The following is a 15,506-nucleotide window of genomic DNA, read 5'->3' as shown; positions in this document are numbered from 1 at the left end:
GACAGTATCAGACAGACAGTATTAGACAGACAGTATTAGACAGTATCAGACAGACAGTATTAGACAGACAGTATCAGACAGACAGTATTAGACAGACAGTATTAGACAGTATCAGACAGACAGTATCAGACAGACAGTATTAGACAGGCAGTATTAGACAGACAGTATCAGAGAGCCATTATTAGACAGACAGTATTAGACAGACCGTGTTAGACAGTATTAGACAGGCAGTATTAGACAGACAGTATCAGACAGCCATTATTAGACATACAGTATCAGACAGAGAGTATCAGACAGACAGTATCAGACAGACGGTATCAGACAGACAGCATTAGACAGACAGTATTAGACAGATAGTATTAGACAGTATTAGACAGACAGTATTAGACAGTATTAGACAGACAGTATTAGACAGTATTAGACAGACAGTATTAGACAGACAGTATTAGACCGACTATATTAGACCGACTATATTAGACAGACGGTATCAGACAGACAGTATTAGACAGACAGTATTAGACAGACAGTATTAGACAGACAGTATCAGACAGACAGTATTAGACAGACGGTATCGGAAAGATGGTATCAGACAGACAGTATCAGGCAGACAGTATTAGACAGACAGTGTTAGACAGTATCAGACAGACAGTATCAGACAGACAGTATTAGACAGACAGTATCAGACAGACAGTATCAGACAGACATTATTAGACAGACAGTATCGGACAGTATTAGACAGACAGTATAAGACAGTATCAGACAGACCATATTATACAGACAGTATTATACAGACAGTATCAGACAGACAGTATTAGACAGGCAGTATTAGACAGACAGTATCAGACAGCCATTATTAGACAGACAGTATTAGACAGACAGTATTAGACAGACAGTGTTAGACAGTATTAGACAGGCAGTATTAGACAGACAGTATCAGACAGCCATTATTAGACATACAGTATCAGACAGAGAGTATCAGACAGACAGTATCAGACAGACAGTATCAGACAGACAGTATTAGACAGACAATATCCGACAGTATTAGACAGTATCAGACAGACAGTATCAGACAGACAGTATTAGACAGACAGTATCAGACAGACAGTATTAGACAGACAGTATTAGACAGTATTAGACAGACGGTATCAGACAGACAGTACTAGACAGACAGTATCAGACAGACATTATTAGACAGACAGTATTAGACAGTATCAGACAGACAGTATCAGACAGACAGTATTAGACAGGCAGTATTAGACAGACAGTATCAGACAGCCATTATTAGACATACAGTATCAGACAGAGAGTATCAGACAGACAGTATCAGACAGACAGTATCAGATAGACAGTATCAGACAGACAGTATTAGACAGACAGTGTTAGACAGTATCAGACAGACTATATTAGACAGATGGTATCAGACAGACAGCATTGGACAGACAGTATTAGACAGATAGTATTAGACAGTATTAGACAGACAGTATTAGACAGTATTAGACAGACAGTATTAGACAGTATTAGACAGTATTAGACAGACAGTATTAGACAGACAATATTAGACCGACTATATTAGACTGACTATATTAGACAGACGGTATCAGACAGACAGCATTAGACAGACAGTATTAGACAGACAGTATTAGACAGACAGTATTAGACAGACAGTATCAGACAGACAGTATTAGACAGACAGTATCGGAAAGATGGTATCAGACAGACAGTATCAGGCAGACAGTATTAGACAGACAGTATCAGACAGACAGTATCAGACAGACAGTATTAGACAGTATCAGACAGACAGTATCAGACAGACAGTATCAGACAGTATTATACAGACAGTATCAGACAGACAGTATCAGACAGACAGTATTAGACAGACAGTATCAGACAGACAGTATTAGACAGACAGTATCAGACAGACATTATTAGACAGACAGTATTAGACAGTATCAGACAGACAGTATCAGACAGACAGTATTAGACAGGCAGTATTATACAGACAGTATCAGACAGACAGTATTAGACAGACAGTATTAGACATACAGTATCAGACAGAGAGTATCAGACAGACAGTATCAGACAGACAGTATCAGACAGACAGTATCAGACAGACAGTGTTAGACAGTATTAGACAGACTATATTAGACAGACGGTATCAGACAGACAGCATTAGACAGACAGTATTAGACAGATAGTATTAGACAGTATTAGACAGGCAGTATTAGACAGTATTAGACAGACAGTATTAGACAGTATTAGACAGACAGTATTAGACAGACAGTATTAGACAGACTATATTAGACAGACGGTATCAGACAGACAGCATTAGACAGACAGTATTAGACAGACAGTATTAGACAGACAGTATTAGACAGACAGTATTAGACAGACAGTATCAGAAAGACAGTATCAGACAGACAGTATCAGGCAGACAGTATTAGACACAGTATCAGACAGACAGTATTAGACAGACAGTGTTAGACAGTATCAGACAGACAGTATCAGACAGACAGTATCAGACAGAAAGTATCAGACAGACAGTATTAGACAGACAGTATTAGACAGACAGTATCAGACAGACAGTATCGGACAGTATTAGACAGACAGTATTAGACAGTATCAGACAGACCGTATTATACAGACAGTATTATACAGACAGTATCAGACAGACAGTATCAGACAGACAGTATTAGACAGACAGCATCAGACAGACAGTATCAGACAGACAGTATCAGACAGAATTAGACAGACAGTATTAGACAGTATCAGACAGACAGTATTAGACAGACAGTATCCGACAGGCAGTATTAGACAGACAGTATTAGACACAGACAGACAGTATCAGACGGACAGTATTAGACAGACAGTATCAGACAGACAGTATCAGACAGACAGTATCAGACGGACAGTATTAGACAGACAGTATTAGACAGACAGTATCAGACAGACAGTATCAGACAGACAGTATTAGACAGACAGTATTAGACAAACAGTATAAGACAGACAGTATCATACAGACAGTATCATACAGACAGTATCAGACAGACAGTATCAAACAGTATTAGACAGACAGTATTAGACCGTATCAGACAGACAGTTTCAGACAGTATTAGACAGACAGTATTAGACAGACAGTATCAGACAGCCATTATTAGACAGACAGTATTAGACAGACAGTATCAGACAGACAGTAACAGACGGACAGTATCAGACAGACAGTATTAGACAGAGAGTATCAGACCAACAGTATCAGACAGACAGTATATTACAGACAGTATCAGACATAAAGTATCAGACAAACAGTATCAGACAGTCAGTATTAGACAGACAGTATTAGACAGACAGTATCAGACAGACAGTATCAGACAGACAGTATTAGACATACAGTATTAGACAGTATCAGACAAACAGTATTAGACAGACTGTATTAGAAAGACAGTATTAGACAGTATCAGACAGACAGTTTCAGACAGTATTAGACAGACAGTATTAGACAGACAGTATCAGACAGCCATTATTAGACAGACAGTATTAGACAGACAGTATCAGACAGACAGTAACAGACGGACAGTATCAGACAGACAGTATTAGACAGACAGTATCAGACAGACAGTATCAGACAGACAGTATCAGACGGACAGTATTAGACAGACAGTATCAGACAGACAGTATCAGACAGACAGTATCAGACAGACAGTATTAGACAGACAGTATCAGACAAACAGTATAAGACAGACAGTATCATACAGACAGTATCAGACAGACAGTATCAAACAGTATTAGACAGACAGTATTAGACCGTATCAGACAGACAGTATTAGACAGACAGTATCAGACCAACAGTATCAGACAGACAGTATATTACAGACAGTATCAGACATACAGTATCAGACAAACAGTATCAGACAGTCAGTATTAGACAGACAGTATTAGACAGACAGTATCAGACAGACAGTATCAGACAGACAGTATTAGACATACAGTATTAGACAGTATCAGACAAACAGTATTAGACAGACTGTATTAGAAAGACAGTATTAGACAGTATCAGACAGACAGTTTCAGACAGTATTAGACAGACAGTATTAGACAGTATTAGACAGACAGTATTAGACAGACAGTATCAGAAAGCCATTATTAGACAGACAGTATTAGACAGACAGTATTAGACATACAGTATCAGACAGAGAGTATCAGACAGACAGTATCAGACAGACAGTATCAGACAGACAGTGTTAGACAGTATTAGACAGACTATATTAGACAGACGGTATCAGACAGACAGCATTAGACAGACAGTATTAGACAGACAGTATTAGACAGTATTAGACAGACAGAAAAAGACAGTATTAGACAGACAGTATTAGACAGTATTAGATAGTATTAGACAGACAGTATTAGACAGACAGTATTAGACAGATTAGACAGACTATATTAGACAGACGGTATCAGACAGACAGTATTAGACAGACAGTATTAGACAGACAGTATTAGACAGACAGTATCAGACAGACAGTATCAGACAGACAGTATTAGACAGACAGTATCGGAAAGATGGTATCAGACAGAGAGTATCAGGCAGACAGTATCATACAGACAGTATTAGACAGACAGTGTTAGACAGTATCAGACAGACAGTATTAGACAGACAGTATCAGACAGACAGTATTAGACAGACAGTGTTAGACAGTATCAGACAGACAGTATCAGACAGACAGTATTAGACGGTATCAGACAGACAGTATCAGACAGACAGTATCAGACAGTATTATACAGACAGTATCAGACAGACAGTATTAGACAGACAGTATCAGACAGACAGTATCAGACAGACAGTATCAGACAGACAGTATCAGACAGACAGTATTAGACAGACAGTGTTAGACAGTATCAGACAGACAGTATCAGACAGACAGTATTAGACAGTATCAGATAGACCGTATTATACAGACAGTATTATACAGACAGTATTAGACAGACAGTATCAGACAGACAGTATCAGACAGACAGTATTAGACAGACAGTATTAGACAGTATCCGACAGGCAGTATTAGACAGACAGTATTAGACACAGACGGACAGTATCAGACATACAGTATTAGACAGACAGTATCAGACAGACAGTATCAGACAGACAGTAACAGACAGACATTATCAGACAGACAGTATCAGACAGTATTATACAGAAAGTATCAGACAGACAGTATTAGACAGACAGTATTAGACAGACAGTATCGGACAGTATTAGACAGACAGTATTAGACAGTATCAGACAGACAGTATTAGACAGACAGTATCAGACAGACAGTATCAGACAGACAGTATCAGACGGACAGTATTAGACAGACAGTATCGACAGACAGTATCAGACAGAATTAGACAGACAGTATTAGACAGTATCAGACAGACAGTATTAGACAGACAGTATCAGACAGACAGTATCAGACAGACAGTATCAGACAGAATTAGACAGACAGTATTAGACAGTATCAGACAGACAGTATTAGACAGACAGTATCCGACAGGCAGTATTAGACAGACAGTATTAGACACAGACAGACAGTATCAGACGGACAGTATTAGACAGACAGTATCAGACAGACAGTATCAGACAGACAGTAACAGACGGACAGTATCAGACAGACAGTATTAGACAGACAGTATTAGACATACAGTATTAGACAGTATCAGACAGACAGTATTAGACAGACAGTATCAGACAGACAGTATCAGACAGACAGTATTAGACAGACAGTATTAGACAAACAGTATAAGACAGACAGTATCATACAGACAGTATCATACAGACAGTATCAGACAGACAGTATCAAACAGTATTAGACAGACAGTATTAGACCGTATCAGACAGACAGTATTAGACAGACAGTATCAGACCAACAGTATCAGACAGACAGTATATTACAGACAGTATCAGACATACAGTATCAGACAAACAGTATCAGACAGTCAGTATTAGACAGACAGTATTAGACAGACAGTATCAGACAGACAGTATCAGACAGACAGTATCAGACAGACAGTATTAGACATACAGTATTAGACAGTATCAGACAAACAGTATTAGACAGACTGTATTAGAAAGACAGTATTAGACAGTATCAGACAGACAGTTTCAGACAGTATTAGACAGACAGTATTAGACAGTATTAGACAGACAGTAGTAGACAGACAGTATCAGACAGCCATTATTAGACAGACAGTATTAGACAGACAGTATTAGACATACAGTATCAGACAGAGAGTATCAGACAGACAGTATCAGACAGACAGTATCAGACAGACAGTGTTAGACAGTATTAGACAGACTATATTAGACAAACGGTATCAGACAGACAGCATTAGACAGACAGTATTAGACAGATAGTATTAGACAGTATTAGACAGACAGAATTAGACAGTATTAGACAGACAGTATTAGACAGACAGTATTAGACAGACGGTATCAGACAGACAGCATTAGACAGCCAGTATTAGACAGACAGTATTAGACAGACAGTATTAGACAGACAGTATCAGACAGACAGTATCAGACAGACAGTATCAGACAGTCAGTATTAGACAGACAGTATCGGAAAGATGGTATCAGACAGAGAGTATCAGGCAGACAGTATTGGACAGACAGTATCATACAGACAGTATTAGACAGACAGTGTTAGACAGTATCAGACAGACAGTATTAGACAGACAGTATCAGACAGACAGTATTAGACAGACAGTGTTAGACAGTATCAGACAGACAGTATCAGACAGACAGTATTAGACGGTATCAGACAGACAGTATCAGACAGTATTATACAGACAGTATCAGACAGACAGTATTAGACAGACAGTATCAGACAGACAGTATCAGACAGACAGTATCAGACAGACAGTATCAGACAGACAGTGTTAGACAGTATCAGACAGACAGTATCAGACAGACAGTATTAGACAGTATCAGATAGACCGTATTATACAGACAGTATTATACAGACAGTATCAGACAGACAGTATTAGACAGACAGTATTAGACAGTATCAGACAGACAGTATTAGACAGACAGTATCCGACAGGCAGTATTAGACAGACAGTATTAGACACAGACAGACAGTATCAGACATACAGTATTAGACAGACAGTATCAGACAGACAGTATCAGACAGACAGTAACAGACAGACATTATTAGAGAGACAGTATCAGACGGTATCAGACAGACAGTATCAGACGGACAGTATCAGACAGACAGTATTAGACAGACAGTATCAGACAGACAGTATCAGACAGACAGTATTAGACAGACAGTATCAAACAGTATTAGACAGACAGTATTAGACCGTATCAGACAGACAGTATTAGACAGACAGTATCAGACAGACAGTATCAGACAGACAGTATATTACAGACAGTATCAGACAGTCAGTATCAGACAGTCAGTATTAGACAGACAGTATTAGACAGACAGTATTAGACAGACAGTATCAGACAGACAGTATCAGACAGACAGTATCAGGCAGACAGTATTAGACATACAGTATTAGACAGTATCAGACAAACAGTATTAGACAGACTGTATTAGAAAGACAGTATTAGACAGTATCAGACAGACAGTTTCAGACAGTATTAGACAGTATTAGACAGACAGTATTAGACAGACAGTATCAGACAGACATTATTAGACAGACAGTATCAGACAGGCAGTATTAGACAGTATTAGACAGACAGTATTAGACAGACAGTATCAGACAGTATTAGACAGACAGTATCAGACAGCCAGTATCAGACAGTATTAGACAGACAGTATCGGACAGACAGTATTGGACAGACAGTATCAGGCAGACCGTATTAGACAGACAGTATCAGACAGACAGTATCAGACAGACAGTATCAGACGGTCAGTATTAGACAGACAGTATCAGACAGACAGTATAAGACAGACAGTATAAGACAGACAGTATTAGACAGACAGTATCAGACAGACAGTATATTACAGACAGTATCAGACATACAGTATCAGACAAACAGTATCAGACAGTCAGTATTAGACAGACAGTATTAGACAGACAGTATCAGACAGACAGTATCAGGCAGACAGTATTAGACATACAGTATTAGACAGTATCAGACAAACAGTATTAGACAGACTGTATTAGAAAGACAGTATTAGACAGTATCAGACAGACATTATTAGACAGTATTAGACAGACAGTATTAGACAGACATTATTAGACAGACAGTATCAGACAGGCAGTATTAGACAGTATTAGACAGACAGTATTAGACAGACAGTATCAGACAGTATTAGACAGACAGTATCAGACAGACAGTATCAGACAGTATTAGACAGACAGTATCAGGCAGACAGTATTAGACATACAGTATTAGACAGTATCAGACAAACAGTATTAGACAGACTGTATTAGAAAGACAGTATTAGACAGTATCAGACAGACATTATTAGACAGTATTAGACAGACAGTATTAGACAGACATTATTAGACAGACAGTATCAGACAGGCAGTATTAGACAGTATTAGACAGACAGTATTGGACAGACAGTATCAGGCAGACAGTATTATCAAATCAAATTTATTTTATATAGCCCTTCGTACATCAGCTAATATCTCGAAGTGCTGTACAGAAACCCAGCCTAAAACCCCAAACAGCAAGCAATGCAGGTGTAGAAGCACAGACAGACAGTAACGGACAGACAGTATTAGACAGACAGTATCAGACAGACAGTATCAGACAGTCAGTATTAGACAGACAGTATCAGACAGACAGTATTAGACAGACAGTATTAGACAGACAGTATCAGACAGACAGTATCCGACAGACAGTATCCGACAGACAGTATCAGACAGACAGTATCAGACAGACAGTATCCGACAGGCAGTATTAGACAGACAGTATTAGACACAGACAGACAGTATTAGACAGACAGTATTAGACAGACAGTATCAGACAGACAGTATCAGACAGAAAGTAACAGACAGACATTATTAGAGAGACAGTATCAGACAGTATCAGACAGACAGTATCAGACGGACAGTATCAGACGGACAGTATTAGACAGACAGTATCAGACAGACAGTATCTTACAGACAGTATCAGACATACAGTATCAGACAGTCAGTATTAGACAGACAGTATTAGACAGACAGTATCAGACAGACAGTATCAGGCAGACAGTATCAGACAGTCAGTATTAGACAGACTGTATTAGAAAGACAGTATCAGACAGGCAGTATTAGACAGACTGTATTAGAAAGACAGTATCAGACAGACAGTATTAGATAGACAGTATCAGACAGACAGTATTAGACAGACAGTATTAGACAGACAGTATCAGACAGGCAGTATTAGACAGTATTAGACAGACAGTATTAGACAGACAGCATCAGACAGTATTAGACAGACAGTATCGGACAGACAGTATTGGACAGACAGTATCAGGCAGACCGTATTAGACAGACTGTATTAGAAAGACAGTATCAGACAGACAATATTAGACAGACAGTATTAGACATACAGTATTAGACAGTATCAGACAAACAGTATTAGACAGACTGTATTAGAAAGACAGTATCAGACAGACAGTATTAGACAGACAGTATCAGACAGACAGTATTAGACAGACAGTATCAGACAGGCAGTATTAGACAGTATTAGACAGACAGTATTAGACAGACAGCATCAGACAGTATTAGACAGACAGTATCAGACAGACAGTATCAGACAGTATTAGACAGACAGTATCGGACAGACAGTATTGGACAGACAGTATCAGGCAGACCGTATTAGACAGACAGTATCAGACAGACAGTATCAGACAGACAGTATCAGACGGTCAGTATCAGACAGACAGTATCAGACAGACAGTATAAGACAGACAGTATAAGACAGACAGTATAAGAGACAGTATCAGACAGACAGTATATTACAGACAGTATCAGACATACAGTATCAGACAAACAGTATCAGACAGTCAGTATTAGACAGACAGTATTAGACAGACAGTATCAAACAGTATTAGACAGACAGTATTAGACCGTATCAGACAGACAGTATTAGACAGACAGTATTAGACAGACAGTATCAGACAGACAGTATCTTACAGACAGTATCAGACATACAGTATCAGACAGTCAGTATTAGACAGACAGTATTAGACAGACAGTATCAGACAGACAGTATCAGACAGACAGTATTAGACATACAGTATTAGACAGTATCAGACAAACAGTATTAGACAGACTGTATTAGAAAGACAGTATTAGACAGTATCAGACAGACAGTTTCAGACAGTATTAGACAGACAGTATTAGACAGTATTAGACAGACAGTATTAGACAGACAGTATCAGACAGACAGTATTAGACAGACAGTATCAGACAGGCAGTATTAGACAGTATTAGACAGACAGTATTAGACAGACAGCATCAGACAGTATTAGACAGACAGTATCAGACAGACAGTATCAGACAGTATTAGACAGACAGTATCGGACAGACAGTATTGGACAGACAGTATCAGGCAGACCGTATTAGACAGACAGTATCAGACAGACAGTATCAGACAGACAGTATCAGACGGTCAGTATCAGACAGACAGTATCAGACAGACAGTATAAGACAGACAGTATAAGACAGACAGTATAAGACAGACAGTATCAGACAGACAGTATATTACAGACAGTATCAGACATACAGTATCAGACAAACAGTATCAGACAGTCAGTATTAGACAGACAGTATTAGACAGACAGTATCAGACAGACAGTATCAGGCAGACAGTATTAGACATACAGTATTAGACAGTATCAGACAAACAGTATTAGACAGACTGTATTAGAAAGACAGTATTAGACAGTATCAGACAGACAGTTTCAGACAGTATTAGACAGACAGTATTAGACAGTATTAGACAGACAGTATTAGACAGACAGTATCAGACAGACAGTATCAGACAGACAGTATCAGACAGGCAGTATTAGACAGTATTAGACAGACAGTATTAGACAGACAGTATCAGACAGTATTAGACAGACAGTATCAGACAGACAGTATCAGACAGTATTAGACAGACAGTATTGGACAGACAGTATTGGACAGACAGTATCAGGCAGACAGTATTAGACAGACAGTATCGGACAGACAGTATCAGACAGACAGTATCAGACAGACAGTATAAGACAGACAGTATTAGACAGACAGTATTAGACAGACAGTATTAGACAGACAGTATCAGACAGACAGTATCAGACAGACAGTATCAGACAGACAGTATCCGACAGACAGTATCAGACAGACAGTATCCGACAGACAGTATCAGACAGACAGTATCAGACAGACAGTATCCGACAGACAGTATCAGACAGACAGTATCAGACAGACAGTATCAGACAGACAGTATCCGACAGACAGTATCAGACAGACAGTATCAGACAGACAGTATCAGACAGACTGTATCCGACAGACAGTATTAGACAGACAGTATCAGACAGACAGTATCAGACAGACAGTATCCGACAGACAGTATCAGACAGACAGTATCAGACAGACAGTATCAGACAGACTGTATCCGACAGACTGTATCCGACAGACAGTATCAGACAGACAGTATCAGACAGACAGTATCAGACAGACAGTATCCGACAGACAGTATCAGACAGACAGTATCAGACAGACAGTATAAGACAGACAGTATTAGACAGACAGTATCAGACAGACAGTATCAGACAGACAGTATCCGACAGACAGTATCAGACAGACAGTATCAGACAGACAGTATCAGACAGACAGTATCAGACAGACTGTATCCGACAGACAGTATTAGACATAATGTTAGAGGGCCGAATGTTTAGATGTTTTAGGTCGGAAAATACTCCTGCACTCACCACACTGACCAATAGGGAGAGGAAGGGCACCACACTGCTAGAGCACATCACTCAAGACACATGTTTTTGTGTGTGTTCTTACCCTCAGCAGGTGTCAGTACAGCAGTAAAGGCCTCAGGCCCCAGCAGGCCAGCAGACTTGGCCCGCACCGCCACTCTGTAGCGTGTGTAGGGTGTCAGACCAGAGTACACAAATCTCAGGTCCCCTGTGCTGTTCTCATAGATAAACCCTGAGAAACACACGCACACGCACACACAAACACAAACACCGTTCGGGTCAGATCTGCGACCTTCAGTGTTTTTACTTCAGCAAGTATTTTAAATGTAGTGATGTACTGTATGTGTATGTGTGTGTTTACCTGTGGGGCCGTAGAGATAGATAACGTAGCTGAAACGTCCGGTAACGATGGTTGGAGGTTCCCAGGAGACAGAGACTGACTTAGACGTCATGTTCCATACCAACAGGTTGTGGGGAGGGTCCTCTGGGGCTGCATCACACAGATACATATCCACATGGTGAGAGATGAAGAGATAGGAACATATAGAGATAGATGGAGAGATAGGAACAGATAGTGAGAGATGGAGAGATAGGAACAGATAGAGAGAGATGGAGAGATAGGAACAGATAGAGAGAGATGGAGAGATAGGAACAGATAGAGAGAGATGGAGAGATAGGAACAGATAGAGATTGGTGGAGAGATAGGAACAGATAGAGATAGATAGAGAGATAGGAACAGATAGAGAGAGATAGAGAGATAGGAACAGATAGAGAGATAGATGGAGAGATAGGAACAGATAGAGAGAGATGGAGAGATAGGAACAGATAGAGAGAGATGGAGAGATAGGAACAGATAGAGAGAGATGGAGAGATAGGAACAGATAGAGATTGGTGGAGAGATAGGAACAGATAGAGATAGATAGAGAGATAGGAACAGATAGAGATAGATAGAGAGATAGGAACAGATAGAGAGAGATGGAGAGATAGGAACAGATAGAGAGATATGGAGAGATAGGAACAGATAGAGAGAGATGGAGAGATAGGAACAGATAGAGAGAGATGGAGAGATAGGAACAGATAGAGATTGGTGGAGAGATAGGAACAGATAGAGATAGATAGAGAGATAGGAACAGATAGAGAGAGATTGAGAGATAGGAACAGATAGAGAGAGATGGAGAGATAGGAACAGATAGAGAGAGATGGAGAGATAGGAACAGATAGAGAGATATGGAGAGATAGGAACAGATGGAGAGATAGGAACAGATAGAGAGAGATGGAGAGATAGGAACAGATAGAGATTGGTGGAGAGATAGGAACAGATAGAGATAGATAGAGAGATAGGAACAGATAGAGAGAGATGGAGAGATAGGAACAGATAGAGAGAGATGGAGAGATAGGAACAGATAGAGAGAGATGGAGAGATAGGAACAGATAGAGAGAGATGGAGAGATAGGAACAGATAGAGAGATATGGAGAGATAGGAACAGATAGAGAGAGATGGAGAGATAGGAACAGATAGAGAGATATGGAGAGATAGGAACAGATAGAGAGAGATATATAGACAGAGATATCCCACTGGCAAAAACTGGTTGAATCAAAGTTGTTTCCACATAATTTCAACCCCAAAAATCTGTGCGATGACATTGAATCAAACGCATTGGATTCGCAAAAAGTCAACAACGTAAGGGCATTTTTCACCTAAATTTTAACCTAAATCCACTGACATGGTCATTTTTTTGTTGATTTCACATTGAATTCACAATAGCTGACAACACAACCAAATGTAAATGAAAATTAGACGTTGAACTGACGTCTGTGCCCAGTGGGATGTAGATGGAGACAGGTGGAGTGTGTGGGTGTGTACCTGACTCAGGCATGCGGACCATGGTGGAGGCGACCTGTCCCTCTCCGTCGGAGGTGAAAGCAGACACTTCGAAGACGTATGCTGTGTAAGGTCGCAGCTGGTCCACCCCTACGGATATTGGTACAGCCCAGGTGGCGGCGGGCGGGACGGCTGACAGGGTGACGGGAGGAGAGGACGCTGTCAGAGCTGTCACCTCTGACGGACTGGGGGTCCCACGAGACAGGATGTCTGCTGCATCCTACACACACACATACACAAACACACATTTAAGTACACGAAAGACAGAGAGAGAGAGAGAGGGAGTGAGTGAGTGAGAGAAAGAGAGGGAGAAAGAGAGGGAGAAAAACTGGGGGCCTGTATCACTGTTCTGGTTGTACAACAATATATTTTCTGAACGTTTAAAAACCAGTTGAAAAATCGAATCTCATCTAGATAGTCTTCTGTTAACGATGTGGTCAGAGTATCTGTGTAGAGAGAGAGAAAGAAGCAGACAAACAGAGAGAGAGAAAGAAAGAGAAAGAGAGAAAGACATACGTTGCAGTGTGGTAGCGCTCCGGTCATGATGTCCTCAGCATCCAGCTCCAGTATGCGGACGGTCTGACCAGTACGAGCGTGTTTGGCTTTGACCGCAAACTTGGTGATCAGACCGTTGATGCGGAGTGGCAGGAGCCAAGTGACCACTACAAACGTGTGGTTCTCAGCAAACGCTGTCAGGTTAGTCACCAGGCCTGGGGCTGACAAAGGGTTACAGTTGTCTGTTTGTGTAAGTGTGTGTGTGTGTGTTTGTATGTTATTTGTGGATACCTACGAGCCTCAGCAGTTTTGATGTACAGAGACTTGCTATAGGGTCCAATACCAGCAGAGTTTTCTGCTGCAACCTGGACAGAGAGCGAGAGAGCGAGAGAGCGAGAGAGCGAGAGAGAGAGAGAGAGAGAGAGAGAGTATTAATCATCATTACTAATTCAGGATTAAGTCGTCAGATCTCCACCATGTTAATCTCTACCAGTGGTCAGGGATGTTTATTGATGCAACAGTCACACAACACCAGGCAGGCAGATATACACACTGACTACAGGGACATCCATAGCACCACTGCTAGCTTGTCTTTGAAGCTAAGCAAGGTTGGGCCTCTCTGGATTAGAGGTCAGATGATGCTGGTTGATGATGATGATGCAAGATGGGGTCACTATTTCCTCTAGTCTTAAGGAGACCCCAGCTTCACAGTGACAGTAAGGGCACTACCCTGTAGAGAGTGCCATCCTTCAGATGTGAGGTTAAAGTGAAGTTCGAACTCTATCTGAAAACTATTAACCATAATCACACACAGCATATTGGCAGAATAGTCTGTGGAAAAAGAACAGCATGGCTGATCCATAGATATTTTACATTATAAATAATTTAATCACAATTAATTATTTAACCAGATCAAGAGAATAGTTTCCCCGCCGGAGGCATCTTCCCAGAACACACACACACGCATGGATGGATGCACACAAAGGAAAAGACAGATATGGTTAAAACACACATTCTACCATATGCTTACGTTACATTTCTATTGAATGATGTACGTGTGATTGATGGGAGAGGCTATATGGACACGCCTGGTGCACTAATTGATGACGTGAAGGACGAATTGGGAAAAGTGGAATCAGTCAGAATGACCAGGAGCGGTATGTTGATTTCGTGTGTGTCAAAAGTACAAAAGGAGAAGGCTCTGTGGCTCTACAAGATATCGACATATGACGTGG

The 15,506-nt window shown here is 40.3% G+C and overlaps 1 protein-coding gene across 1 annotated transcript in view; it reads right to left on the bottom strand.

Moving 5' to 3' along the window:
- ptprq (protein tyrosine phosphatase receptor type Q) overlaps positions 1–15,506 on the bottom strand; it is a 57,356-nt gene that overhangs the window by 18,132 nt on the left and 23,718 nt on the right. The window contains exons 20-24 of the mRNA XM_039016905.1: positions 14,567–14,636; positions 14,293–14,486; positions 13,759–13,996; positions 12,256–12,384; positions 11,980–12,126 (exon numbers count right to left, since the gene is read on the bottom strand). Of these exons, the coding sequence (XP_038872833.1) occupies positions 11,980–12,126; positions 12,256–12,384; positions 13,759–13,996; positions 14,293–14,486; positions 14,567–14,636 (778 nt within the window). The remainder of the gene's footprint in view (positions 1–11,979; positions 12,127–12,255; positions 12,385–13,758; positions 13,997–14,292; positions 14,487–14,566; positions 14,637–15,506) is intronic.

This window comes from Salvelinus namaycush, chromosome 21 (genome assembly GCF_016432855.1).
Source record: "Salvelinus namaycush isolate Seneca chromosome 21, SaNama_1.0, whole genome shotgun sequence".
NCBI classification, from domain to species: Eukaryota; Metazoa; Chordata; class Actinopteri; order Salmoniformes; family Salmonidae; genus Salvelinus; species Salvelinus namaycush.
Note: the sequence above shows the minus strand (reverse complement) of the source record. Positions and strands in the feature narration are given on the sequence as shown.